The following is a 13,694-nucleotide window of genomic DNA, read 5'->3' on the forward strand; positions in this document are numbered from 1 at the left end:
CTCCCAAAGTCCACCCCCTCAACTTGGGATGATTCGCTGTCTATTCAGGTACTCCACAGATGCAGGGCACTTTAAGCTGATTGTGGAGCTTTAATCCGCTGCTTCTGAGGCTGCTGGGAGAGACCTCCCCCTCTCCTCTTTGTTCGCACAGCTCCTGGGGTTCAGCTTTGGACTTGGCCCCGCCTCTGCACGTAGGTCGTCTGAGGGCGTCTGCTTTTCACTCAGACAGGGCGGGGTTAAAGGAGCAGCTGATTCGGGGGCTCTGGCTCACTCAGGCCAGGGCGAGGGAGGGAGGGATGCGGGGTGAGCCCGCGGCGGCAGAGGCCGGCGTGATGCTGCTCCAGCCCGAGGCGCGCCGCGCGTTCTCCCGGGGAAGCTGTCCCTGGATCCCGGGACCCCGGCAGTGGCGGGCTGCACAGGCTCCCAAGAGGGGAGGTGTGGAGAGTGACCTGTGCTCATACACAGGCCTCTTGGTGGCGGCAGCAGCAACCCTAGCGTCCCACACGCGTCTCTGGTGTCTGCGCCGACAGCCGCGGCTCGCACCCGTTTCTGGAGCTCCTTTACGCGTTGCGCTTAATCCCCTCTCCTCGCGCCCCAGGAAGCAAAGAGGCAAGAAGTCTCCTGTCTCTTCGGCAGCTACACGCCCGTCTCTGGAGCTCCTTCAAGCGGCGCGCTTAATCCCCTCTCCTCGCGCCCCAGGAAGCAAAGAGGGAAGAAAAGGTCTCTTGCCTCTTCGGCAGCTCCAGACTTCTCCCGGACTCCTTCCCGGCTAGCCGTGGTGCACTAACCCCTTCAGGCTGTTTTCACGCTGCCAACTCCAGACCTCTCCGATAAATGTATATTTAGACCAGTTCAGTGAAGTGTATGGCTTTTCAAATTATGGTTTAATCATTTAGAAAATTATTATACTTAAAATGTTGCTGTATTTGACAAATAAAGCTATTTTTGGAATAAACTGGTACATCATATTTTTTGCAGTTTTTGCTGTTTATCACTTTTTAGAAAGTTCAATTTATTTGAAGGTAACTTAAGCATGCCTGTTTTAAATCATTTAAACCTGTTTTTGTTATGTAGGTCTTCCTGTGTTTTCAGAAAGTTGCTGCTGAAATCCTTGGAATCAAGTTAAACAAAGCAGAAATAGAACAGTCACAGGTGATTATATTGAACTGTATATTTTAAAATATAATTTATTTCTTAAAAGACATTAATTTTCACCCTGAATCCTTTACATTCATGCATTCTATGTACATCTCCCTAAAAATAGATTGTGTGTATGAATCAGTGTTTATTGCAGAAGATGGAGGATGTTAACTTTTTGCCAAATGATGGAACCTCATTGAAACCTCATTTTGTCTATTTTTTTTGGAAAAATGAGATTAATACAATAAAAATTTCATCAGTGGTTAAATAATGGGTTAAGGAACTGACTGTATTATTTTGTACTTATTTATTAAAGTTCTTCTTCCATGATTACTGTACAATATCCTTTTTATATTTTATACAAAATCCCAACTATAATATTTATCAAAGGTTAGTCTTAACTAGTAAGAGTTTACCCCCATTTGGTATCTTCCATGTTTGCTTTGGTAAAACATTATTTTTTCTAAAGTCTTGCTCTCTGTTCTTCTCTAAAAGGTCCTGCCTTGTAATGATATTAATTCTTCATGTTATTTTATTGTTAATTTAATAATGGTATTAATTATTGAGGATTTCTGAATTCTTTCACAATTCGTAGACAGTTCTCTTAGACTAAGAAATAAACATGAATACCAATAGTCAAGCATTTAAAAATACCACTACAATAGCATACCAATTCACATGTTTGATTGAATGAAAAATCAGAGCAAGAGTCTGTAGTTTAAAGTCAGGCTTCGGAAGTGATTTGCGTAGAAGCAACATATAAATTACACTTTCCCTCAATCCCCTCCACTTGTCCCTGCTCTGTGAAGTTGAAAAGGTATAACAATCTTTCCCCATTGTTAAAGTTTTCTTTAATTCTTTTAGAGTTAGTTCTGTCATGGTCTCTCTTTGTGTGTGCATGTGTGTGTGTGTTTAAACAACTTGAGCAAATATCAGTTGAAAATTGTTATGCTGATATGGCTGATTCTAGAATTTCATTAAAATATTTGGAGCTCTGGAAATCTGCTACTTTTATTTCTTATTATTCAAAAGACATTTCAGCACTTACTGTGGCCAGGCACAGTGTTCCGATATTTGTGCCATATGAATTGCTCCCAGACACAAAAATAGCTACTTCATTTTGGCCTGGGAGGATGGATACAAGAAAGAGAAATTACCATGATTTGCTTGATAATACTGACCTTGGCAGGCCCCAGAGGTCAAGTGATTCCTCTGCTTTTTAGCTTCACTTCCTAAATGATGTTTCTCCCTGGTTAGATAGTCTATGAATGATTATCAAACAATCATAAATGATTTATTGGTCATATATTATAAGTGTGGTTTAGTGGTGGTTTCAGAGGAGATTTAAAAGATTTTAAGATGCAGTCCCTGCTTTCAGTGAAGAAAATTAATATATTATGTGCTAGGCACTGTGTTATCTCATTTTACCCTTATAATAACTCTGTGGGGCAGGTGGCACTTCATCATTTTATGGGTAGCAAACTGAGACTGTGGAGAAGTTAAGTAACTTGATCTACTAGTCTACAGCTAGGCAGTGATGGAGTCAGGATTTGAACTCAGGCCTGTCTGATAGCAGTGCCCCTAATGTTTCCATTCTGCCATATTAGGGGAAGATTTACTGGGTAGTTTGGAGTAGGGAGTTGAAAAAGAAGCTGGCATGAACAAGTTGAAAAGCTTAGGTTGTATTTTGGAAACAGAAGAGTAGTTTGGGTAAAATAAATGACCTTTTGTGTTGGAGTGTGAAGGGAATTTGAGAAAAAGATTATGGAGATTTATGAATGCCAAGTTGATAAGTTTTATCTCATGTATTGACAGTGGAAAATAATTTTAAGCAGGGAAATAAATGAAAGCAGTTTTTAGATAAGATTAATCTAATGGGATTTGTGTGTGTGTGTGTGTATGGATGTGAAAGAGATTGAAAGTAAGGAAACTGGGTTACTGTCCTCATGTGATAAGGACCAGAATCGGGGTGGAAGGGAAAGAATGGATGTAAGAGACATTTCACAGAAGAATCAATAGGACTTGTGGAATGACTGGATAAAAGGGAGAAGAAGTCTGAGATCACGTTGAGGTTTCTCACCTGAGGTGTGGAGAAAAAGGGAGACCCAGTGATGAGCCCCCCCAAGAGGAGAAGGTGTACTGGTGTGGCACAGGAGGCTACACTGAGAAGGGAGTGTACATCGCTTGAGTCCCAGAGCAGTGCTCAGGTTCAGTGACAACTCCAGAGAGACGGAGTAACTGGGATACTTTTGAAAGACACAGTTCTAGGGAAGCTTTATTAATATTTGTAGCTCACTCTTAGTCACAAGAGCCAAAGAGTTACTGCTTGGACTTTAGAGATGGACTTAACATCTAGGCATATTTTAACTAAAGCAGCATCAGATGTGTTAACTACATAGTTCCCCAGCCTCCCTATACACCCCACCTTGTTTGTTAGTGTACCCCATCTTCTTTATTATGCTATGAAGTTTAATTCTATCTTCAGTTTGCTGGTGTTGACTTTGAATTCATTCATTTGAAGATGAATTCAAGCTGCTAGAGCCCTCCTTTATTGTGTTTGTCAGAATCCTTTGTATAGGGAAACCTCATTCTGCATTCCTGAGATCAATGAATTTGGTGCTTTTGCCAGTTAAATTATTTATTTCACAGTGGAAACATTTTTGAAAGTTCATTATTTTTAAAAGATGTTTCTAAGAACATACTTGCAAGCTGTGTTAAGCACAGTGTTTTTTTCTTTTAATTGAAATGTATTTGACACAACATTTGACAGGACAACATCTTTCTTGTCCCCCTCCATCTCCTGGAAACCACCATTTTATTCTTTGTTTTTACAAGTTTGGCTTTTTAAAATTCCACATATGAGTAATATCATACAGTACTTGTCTTTCTCTGTCTGACTTATCTCATTTTACACAATATGCTCAAAATCTCTTCATGTTTTCACAAACGAGAGGATGTCCTCCTTTCTCCTGGCTGAATAATATTACATTGTGTGTGTGTATATATATATATATATATATATATACCACATTTTCTTTATTCACCTATCAATGGACACTTAGGTTGTTTCCATATTTTGCTTGTTATAAATAATACTATAATGAACATGGGGGTGCATATACCTTTTTGAGTTATTGTTTCATTTTCTTCGGATAAATACCCAGAGGTGGAACTGCTGGATGGTATGGTAGTTCTATTCTTAACTTTTTGAGGAAACTCCATATTGTTTTCCAGTGGCTGCACCAATTTACATTCCCACCCATAGTGCATAAGGGTTTCCTTTTCTCCGCATCCTCACCAGCACTTCTCTCTTATATTCTTGATGACAGCCATTCTAACAGGTGTGAGGTGCTATCTCATTGTAGTTTTAATTTGATGATTAGTGATATTGAGCATCTTTTCATGTACCTGTTGGCCATTTGATGTCTTCTGAAAGTTCATTTAAAACCAAAGAAATTCAGATTTTATATCTATAGAGAGTGGGGGAGTAGGGAGGAAAGGGAGGGGGAGAGAGAGAGAGCTTATGCACCTGTTTTCTGTAGTTTTTATGTCATTTGAAAGATTCCTGAGGGAATTCGGTGTCACAAAATGATAAAGTGTTTTGTATTATTTTATACAGAAGGAGCTAGACTATAGACTCACCAGTTACATGCAAGTTGACGCTATAGTAATTTCATTTGTGACAAATATTTATAATAAGGTTTTAGTCTTAGTTCCACTCACTGATTATTTAAAGAGATTCTGCTATTTTAATTCTAACCTAGATTTTTCCTGTTTGGGAGTCATATAAAATGAGTTATCAACACACTTTACAAGCTTTTCAAGGAAGGGAAGAAGGAGAAAAGAAAGGGAATGCAGCATATTAATACAGCAAACACTTTTTGAGAGTCTACTTTGTGCCATAACACTAGAATCTGGGATACAAAGATGAATAAGTTAAAGTCCTTGTCCTCAAGGACTCCCAGAATACATGAAGGCAGACAAATATGTTAAGTATCCTCTAGATGCATTTTGTACAATTCCCAATTAGTGACATTTTCACTGGCCAGTTAATAAACTATGACTTTGTTTGGTTTGAACTAGGTATGCATTAGTTTCTTTTCTTTTGTTATTGAATTATAGTTGACTTAAAGTATTATATTGGTTTCAGGTGTACAACATAGTGATTTGATATTTTTACAGATTACACTCCATATAAAGTTATTTAAAAATATTGGCTATATTCCCTGTGCTGTACATTACATCCTTGTATTTTATTTATTTTATACCTAAGAGTTTGTACCTCTTAGTCCCCTTCCACTATCCTGCCCCTTCCCTCTTCTCTCTCCCCACTGGTAACCATTAGTTTGTTCTCCATATCTGTGAGTCTGTTTCCATTTTGTTATATTAGTTTGTTTTATTTTTTAGATTCCACAAATAAGTGAAAGCATGTAATATTTGTTTTTCTCTATCTGACTTATTTCACCAAACATAATAACCTCCAAGTCCATCCATGTTGTTGCAGATGGCAAAATTTCATTCTTTTTATGGCTGAGTAATATTCCGTTGTGTGTCTGTATGTGTGCATGTTTGTGTATGGCACATCTTCTTTATCCGTTCATGTGTTGATGGACATTTACATGACTTCCATACCTTGGTTATTGTAAATAATGCTGCTATGAACATTGCAGTGCATATATCTTTTCAAATAGTGTCTTCATTTTCTACAGATAGATACCCAAGAATGGAATTACTGAATCATATGGTATTTCTATTTTTAGTTTTTTGGGAAACCTCCATAGTGTTTTCCATTGTGGCTGCACCAATTTACATTCCCACCAACAGTGTACGAGGGTTCTCTTTTTTACACATTCTTGCCAACTTGTTATTTCTTGTCCTTTTGAAAGTAGTCATTCTGACAGGTGTGAGGTGATAATCTCATTGAGGTTCTGATTTGCATTTTCTTGATGATTAGCATTGTTGAGCATATTTTCATGTGTCTTGGCCATCTGTATGTTTTGTGTGGAAAAATGCCTATTCAGGTCCTCTGAACATTGAAAATCTGTTTTTTTTTTATATTGAGTTGTATGAGTTTTTTCTGTATTTTGGATATTAACTCTTTATCAGATATATCATTTGCAAATATTTTCTTCCATTCATTAGGCGGCCTTTTCATTATTTAATGCTTTCTTAATGTGGCCTTTTGTTGATGCTTTCCTTCTGTCTGCATAAGCTTTTTTTTTCTTTTTTTAACATCTTTATTGGAGTATAATTGCTTTACAACGTAGTGTTAGTTTCTGCTGTACAACAAAGTGAATCAGTTATACGTATACATATATCTGCATATCCCTTCCCTCTTGCGTCTCCCTCCCACGCTCCCTATCCCACCCCTCTAGGTGGTCACAAAGCACCGAGCTGATCTCCCTGTGCTTCTCTGCATAAGCTTTTAAGTTTGATTAGGTTCCATTTATTTATTTTGCTTTTACTCCCTTGCCTGAGGAGACAGTTCCAAAAAAATATTGCTAAGACCTACAGATCATATTCCATTTTTTTCTTTTTCTATTCACTTTTAAAATTTATTTTTTCATACAGTTTCAAAACCAGATGGGATAAAACCATGTAGATAAACCTTGCGTTTTATAGATTAGGAGATGGTGAAGACCAAAGAGGTGAAGTAACTTGCCCAAAGTTGTGAATGTTACTGGCACCCTATAATGGCACATTATACAGAAGAAAAAGCTCCCACTGTGTGTTAAAGTATCATGCTTTTCAAAATGTTATATCCATGCTTTAAATGGTAACCTATAATCTTTGCACTTTGAATTTGTATCAATCATAGTATTCTTTAATTTATTTAATATTCTTTAATAGTTTACACATCTGTTTTCCATGCTAGACTCTTATGCGTCTCAAAAAACAGAGATCGTGTATTATTTATATGAATGTTTCCAATACCTAGAATAGTGGTTTGCTTTGAATGAGTGATAGTGACAGGTGTTTCAGCTGTCAAAGTATGTTTACTCCATATCCTGAGCATGATAAACTATGACTTTTGCAAAGGTAAATTTGTTACTACTATCTGGACTAAAACACAGTTGTAGAATTGACCAAATTTATCTTTAGTGTCTTCCGAAGAGTCAGTCTCTACTGCTTATACCTTACCTCAACTTGCTTTCTTTCTTACCCTTATGGAGAGCTACCATTTCCGGTATCCACTCACAACTCTTTGACAAAACAAGGGTTAAGCTGGTGTTCAACCACACAGCTCCCTTCCTCTTAGGGCCACTGCATTATTTTCACTCAACTGACTAATAGCAGAGAGTAATTGAGTGTACTTTGTGGCTCCAAAAATAAAGGTGGGTGTTTTGTAGGAAACATTTTCTCTGAAAATGTCAATGGATGAATGACTTGTAAACAAGCCGACTACTGTGAAATCACCTATCATGAAGTTTATGACATGGAAATTCTGCTTTTTTTGCTCATAGAAAGCAAAGCTCTGAATATGCAGAGCTTTGGTTCTGGCTTCCAGTTCAGGAACTTTGTGCAAAGCTTTATGTCAAACAGCCAAGTCCCCCAAGAAAGATGTTGCCTTGTTAGTTCTTCATTAATTTGATGAGAATTAATGGTGAAAATCCAAGTCATTTATGTTAGTCAATAACTTTGACCAGAATGTCTTGACCACAGGTCAGTAACCTGGTTATGTTTATAGGATAGGGTTTAAATCATCATTTTGGAGGATTAATGAGTTGCTTACTGATTATGAAAATCCCTTCTCTTTATTGTAACCCATAGTTTGGTGTGAAACAATTAGTTCTGGGGAGGCCAGATGATGGTGTTCAACGTTTCACTGATGTACCCCCCTCATACGTCATGTGGCAGTTGGTAATGCTTCTGTTGATAGCATCAGGCTGAGTGCCTAGTAAATCATGAGTCTTATCCAGAAGTTAATACTGCCTGCTAGAGAACTGAAGCAGAGCCCATCCAAGACTAATATACCGTAGTGTCCTGTTCATTCACTCTCAGTTGTTTATCCTATCTTTATAAACATTATCACAAGCAGCAACCTGATTAACATGTTTTTATCTGTATGTGCTAATTAATAGATGCTATTATGAAGGAAGATATTTCTGAAATAAAATATTTGAACTCATTAAAAGCGAGGATAGTTTCAAGTCCAAAAAATTGGGGGAGCGTGTTATCTCTATATTTGTCATATGTGGTCTTTTCATCTTAAGGGTTATAGCAATCAAAAAACCTAACTAGTTTTGATTCTTTATTTAGCGAAACTCTTAGATATTTGAAAACAACAGCTGTTGTGCTTAAATATTGTATGTCAGAATTTTTTTTTAATGATAGAAAAGTGTGTTTTGAACTTATTTATTTCTGTATAGAATTTGGAAACATGGAGGTTAGGGTTGTGTGAGGGGTGGGGGAATGAGCTTCAAAAGAAAGTCTTTGAAAAGTAATAAATATTATTAAATGTAAAAATTGTAAAGACATATAGCTTCCTCTGATTTATGCATCCTCTCCCCACCTTCAGAGAAAATGAATCACTCCTTCTTCTTTGTTCCCACAACATATTTTTAAGTCCACTAGTAAAGCACTTATCTGGTATGACAGTTAGCTGTGTACATATTCTCTTCCCATTAGGTCCATAGCAACTTATGAACAAATCCTGTGTAATTCATCATTTGTTCCTAGTGTAGAGCAACTGACACATAGTAGATCCTCAGTAATGTTTGTAAAAAGAAATTGAATTGGTACCTTGGCTGCACTTTAGCATAGAAAAGCCTCCAAATTCTTAGTTGCCCTCTGAAATATTGGGCACTATATATATTATGTGTAATTGTGATATCAAAGATAGAACCCACAGCTTCTCTGAGAGGTTCAGTAGACATGTCTATTTCAGTAATTAAATTAATTGTGGAGAATAATGTTTCTTGGATCTTTGTTCATTTTCTTTACTTTTATATGCATATATTTTGCTGTTTCTTTTGTGACATGTTTAAATTTATGTGTGTATTTCTTTTTCTACTTTGGTGTTTGTTCCCTTCTATTTTCAGTCATTGAACAAACTTTCCATTTTTTCTTTCTGTTTTTCCTCTTTCTTCTGCATCTTGTTTATGTTGTACGGAATTGACAGCATATTGTCAGGGCAGAAATAGTGAAGTACCCGGAAGAAGATAATCAACACACCAACTCTGCTCAGAGTAGAATCTGTTCAGTACAGTAGTGCAGGTATTAATTGATAAACTGTTGCAATTTGGGGGAGGAGGGTGGGGAGAACTAGTGAATTCTGTCTTGTTCTTTATTCTTTATGAATAGAGAAGTTCAAATGATTATTGTACATTATTGGGAATTAATATTGCGTAAGTCCTGGTTTCGAACTTTGAAAAATTGATCCTTTGTTGGGAGACTTATGACTTACACAAGGAATTGGGAAAAAATTAAAATAATATTTCAGTTACTTTCAAACGTATTTGTCTGTATGGTTGTATTTATTACATGTGCAGTGAAGTGGAGAATTGAGGCGGTTATTTCATTATTCATTCCTTACCATTTTTTCCTGAAATAGCCTGGTAATTGAAAGAGCATTTTTAAAATTTGCCTTGAGTTACCCTTCTTTGTCTGCTTGTGTGTACAGAGTTAGTAAGAGTTGAAAACAGTAAAGGATTTGTTTTACTTTAAATAATTACTTGGAGATGAATGTTAGGGCATATTGCTAAATCCATTGTTTAAGATATTCCTTGAAGTGTGTGTTGGAAGGAAGGAAGAATTAAAAGTGTCTTTTGGTTTAAATTATTTTAAAAACATGAATATGAGGTAATTTTCTAACTTTCTCATTATTCTATATTTTGTTAGAGTCATTATTCATAACCAATAGTGAGCTATTTGGAAGTAAGTTAGGGATTTGGGAGAACAGTTTTAAAAATTGGGTTGCTTAAAACATTTCTTCTTTATATGTAACTTCTCTTTGACATTTATATCTCTTTTCACTAACTCACAAATTGATAAACATTCTTTAAAAAGTTATGACTGGATATAATGATTTATGGAAATATTAATAAATAATGATATTCTTTGAAATGGTGAGGTCTTATCTATGAATTAAGATATATAAATGATTAATTTTAATTCCTTTGCTTTAAATTATAACCAGGGCTTAATTTTTCCTATTGATTTGCCAATTTTTTATCAGACTTGTGGTAACCTCAAGTTATTATTGTCATAAAACCAGAGAAGACTCAGTAAAAGAAATGCTATTAAATCCTTAACAGAATTACCCCTGCCCCGCTACTCCCTCACCCTCCACCAAAATATATCCCAGCTTGACCTTAGTTGGTCCTGGCTGGTTCTTTTAATATCAGCTCCTGCTTCATTTATGATGTCTATCATCAGAAGTTCACCAAAGTTCAGAACATAAAAATATACTTTAAGGAGCTCTTTCTAAATGTTCTGATGTCCTGATAATAACTTTGTTTTCTTTTATGACAGAGGGTGGTGAAGGCAGATATTGTAAACTACAACCAGGAACCTATGTCAAGAACTGTTAACCCTCCTAGAAGCTCTGTGTGTGCAGTTCAGTGAGCGCATTTTTCTTCTGTATTGATAGTTCTGGCTGCCCTTCGCCTCTGTGTGGGCTCGAGGACCTGTAGGAACTTGTTTTATCAGTGACCATCTCTGTAGTTCAGTTAACGCTTTCCTCTCAACTCGCTTCATCATTGCCTGTTGCCTCAGCCGCAGGCAGCTCCTTGGACTGGAAAGAATTCAACTTTGGGACCACACACTTTGAATTCAAAATGGAAAGCCCGTTCTCTGGAATTAGACTGCCTCATTGAAAAAGAATAATGTTGGTTCTCTTTATGTCCTCACTTCTTTTTTCCCTGATGTAAGTTGTTTTAAACAAATAAGAAAACTATCTAAGTCTTGATCATCAGCCAGGATTTTGCCACAGCACAGTTTCATACTCTTACCTGAACTCATACCTGGCAAAGTATGCTTCAGAGTGCAAACATTTAAACGAGTAATATATTTTATCTACAGATACTTAAGAAGGCATTCTTTTGCTGTCTATTGTGAGTGAAAATATATAAAGCTGTATCTAACTGAAAATGCTTGAAATAAAGCTATAATAGAAATATTTTTTTCATTTTTTAAAACAGAGCCTAAATTCTTTATATTTTAGCTGTAGCTCACAAAGTAGTGAGTATTGGATATTGTATTTTTATTATTGTATCATGATCATTACGTGTTGTGTAATACTCAGGTTAGATGGCTTCGTGAATTCTGATAAACATTCAGCTGATGCTCCATGTGGACTTTCTCCTGCCAACTGTGTAAGAGTACTTCCAGAATGAATTATGACTATTGTTGGATCATTGTGGATCAGACTGTACCTGATGTTCAGATGTTTTTCTCCTGCAAATAAATTTATTTAAATTACTTTGGGGGGAGAATTTTCTTTCAGCCATCTTCCCTTTAGTTACAGAAAAACAAAGTGTTTTTGGATACAAATCGCTGATCGTGTGAAGTTTAATAAACATTGAGTCACTTAGAGTTGTTAGGGTATTTGTTGGACTAGTTAGAATCCAGACCCCATAGCCTGGCATCTCAGGAGCTCCATATCAGGTGCATCCTACCCGCCTACCTTTTCTCATGCTGCTCTTCTGTGTACTGCCGGCCTTTGTGCCAGTGGAGCCACGGCTCACTCCTTTGTGACTGATGCTTTCTGATGCTCTGCCTTCCTGTCTTTGCTGCACAGGTCCCTCTGCCTGGAATTCCTTCGCCCTCTCCAAATGTCTGCCTTCTGTCAGTCAGCCTTTAGACACCATGAGGGCAGGGCTCTCTCTGTCTTGGTAACGGTTGTGTTGCATTTTTTGTGCGCAGGCACAGTGCCTGGCTGGCATACGGGTGCTCCGTATTGGCCACATCGAAACGGGGTGAATGCTACTCCTCTGCAAAACCACTCCTGTCTCCACAGCTGCAAATTCCACGTGATCACCTCTTGGATGGCCATTACAGCTTCCAGCCTTGGATCACAGTTATTTGTGTCCTTGTGTGTTATTGTTCATAGACCATGAGCTTATTGAAGGACAGTCCTGGGTCTCTTTTTTCTCACGTCCTTCAGGAGTGCCTATCAGGGTGCGTTCCTCATAGGAGACTTGCCAGAGGCGTGTGTAGAAATTTTGGACATTTAATTTTACAGCTGTAAGGGATTTTAGAAAACTTGCTATTTCACATCTTGTGTGGCTAAGGAAACCAAAGTCTGGAGAGAAAAAGGAACTTGCCAGAGGTGGGGAAGCCCCTGGTGGTTCTGGTGCTGGGTGAGCAGGACTGCTTCTGGCTCTCCTTGCTGTCCCAGGACCTGGGCAGGGGCAGGCGGGGCCGTGAGCTGCTCTGGTATAATCATATTAAAAAAAAGAGAGAAAAAAAGGAACTTGCAAGAGGTCATGGAATCACAGAGGTAGACCCCATAGGAGATCTTCTGTCTCTCGGCCAGGGTGACACTTTTTCAAGAGTGGTTTGAAATTTAAGAAATTTAAAAATTGTGACTGCTGTACTTGTTAGACATTGAGTCCAGTCTTTCATTACTTTGATTTCTGTATTTTTCATCTTATAGCAACTAAGCAACCTTTTTAAGCCTTTCAAGGTGGCATGCCCTTCAAGATAGTTCCGTTTATCCTTCCTTTCAACATGTTTCTAATATATGCTGGTCAGTCTGCTAGGGCCTTTAGCAGAATATAAAGTTGAGTAAAAGATTTCAACCCTCAAGGACCCTACAGTCTAGTGGGAGAGATGTTTGTTATTGTTGCTGCTGTTTTAAAGCTGTGACTGATTGAAGTCTACTACTGAACTAAACTTACCCAAGGCTTTACATTCAGTAAGGGGTGAGGCCATGCCCTTTTGATCATTTCATGTCATTTATATATGTATGTGAAAATTTGAAGAGTTTTCAAAAGTTCTTTTTTTTTTCAGTCCCAATTATTGCAGTACTAAAAGGTATAACTTAACACATATATATGATTGTACAGGCATCTGGAGAAGGCTGAGAGAAATGATATAAGGTCTATGATCAGACCAAAATACTTTAGTTATGTGTTTATAAAGTCAGAGCACCGAATGGGCCTGAACGGGGCAGGCAAGAGGATGGCCTCTGTGGGCTTGCTCTGTCCGGGACGTTTCCAGGCACTTATCACATGAGCTATTATATTTTCACACCGATCTATGAGGAGGTTATCACTGTTCCTGTCATGCACATGAGGACGTCGAAGTGGGAAGTGAGTGATTACACCAAGTCCCTCTTCGAGTAAGTGGTAAAGCCAGGGTCCACACAAACCATTTCTGAGATGGGATGGACTAGGCTGGGTACCGGATTAGGTTGCCTTCCATTTGTGAAGATCACAACTGACCTTCCTGGGGGTTGACCAGGCCTGGGTGTTATGTTGTTCTTTTGAGAAGTGGTGATGGCCAGTGCTGGCCATCTAGATGGCCACCGACCATCCAGACCAGCAAGCTGTGTGTCCAGAGAGGCTAGTGGTTGTAAATTTGCCCTCTGATCACTGAGGTATGGACAG

The 13,694-nt window shown here is 37.9% G+C and overlaps 1 protein-coding gene across 2 annotated transcripts in view; it reads left to right on the plus strand.

Annotated features, from left to right (window-relative positions):
• RAB28 (RAB28, member RAS oncogene family) overlaps positions 1-11,563 on the plus strand; it is a 99,833-nt gene extending 88,270 nt beyond the window's left edge. The window contains exons 6-8 of one of the 2 annotated variants that reach the window (XM_028492131.2): positions 1,075-1,152; positions 9,263-9,357; positions 10,615-10,700. In XM_028492131.2, coding sequence (XP_028347932.1) covers positions 1,075-1,152; positions 9,263-9,352 — 168 coding nt within the window. In that variant the 3' untranslated portion in view covers positions 9,353-9,357; positions 10,615-10,700. Of the gene's footprint in view, positions 1-1,074; positions 1,153-9,262; positions 9,358-10,614 lie in introns of both variants that reach the window. The other variant, XM_007100998.2, reaches the window with a different exon arrangement.
• Positions 11,564-13,694: the final 2,131 nt, after the last annotated feature.

Source organism: Physeter macrocephalus, chromosome 7, assembly GCF_002837175.3.
Source record: "Physeter macrocephalus isolate SW-GA chromosome 7, ASM283717v5, whole genome shotgun sequence".
NCBI lineage: Eukaryota > Metazoa > Chordata > Mammalia > Artiodactyla > Physeteridae > Physeter > Physeter macrocephalus.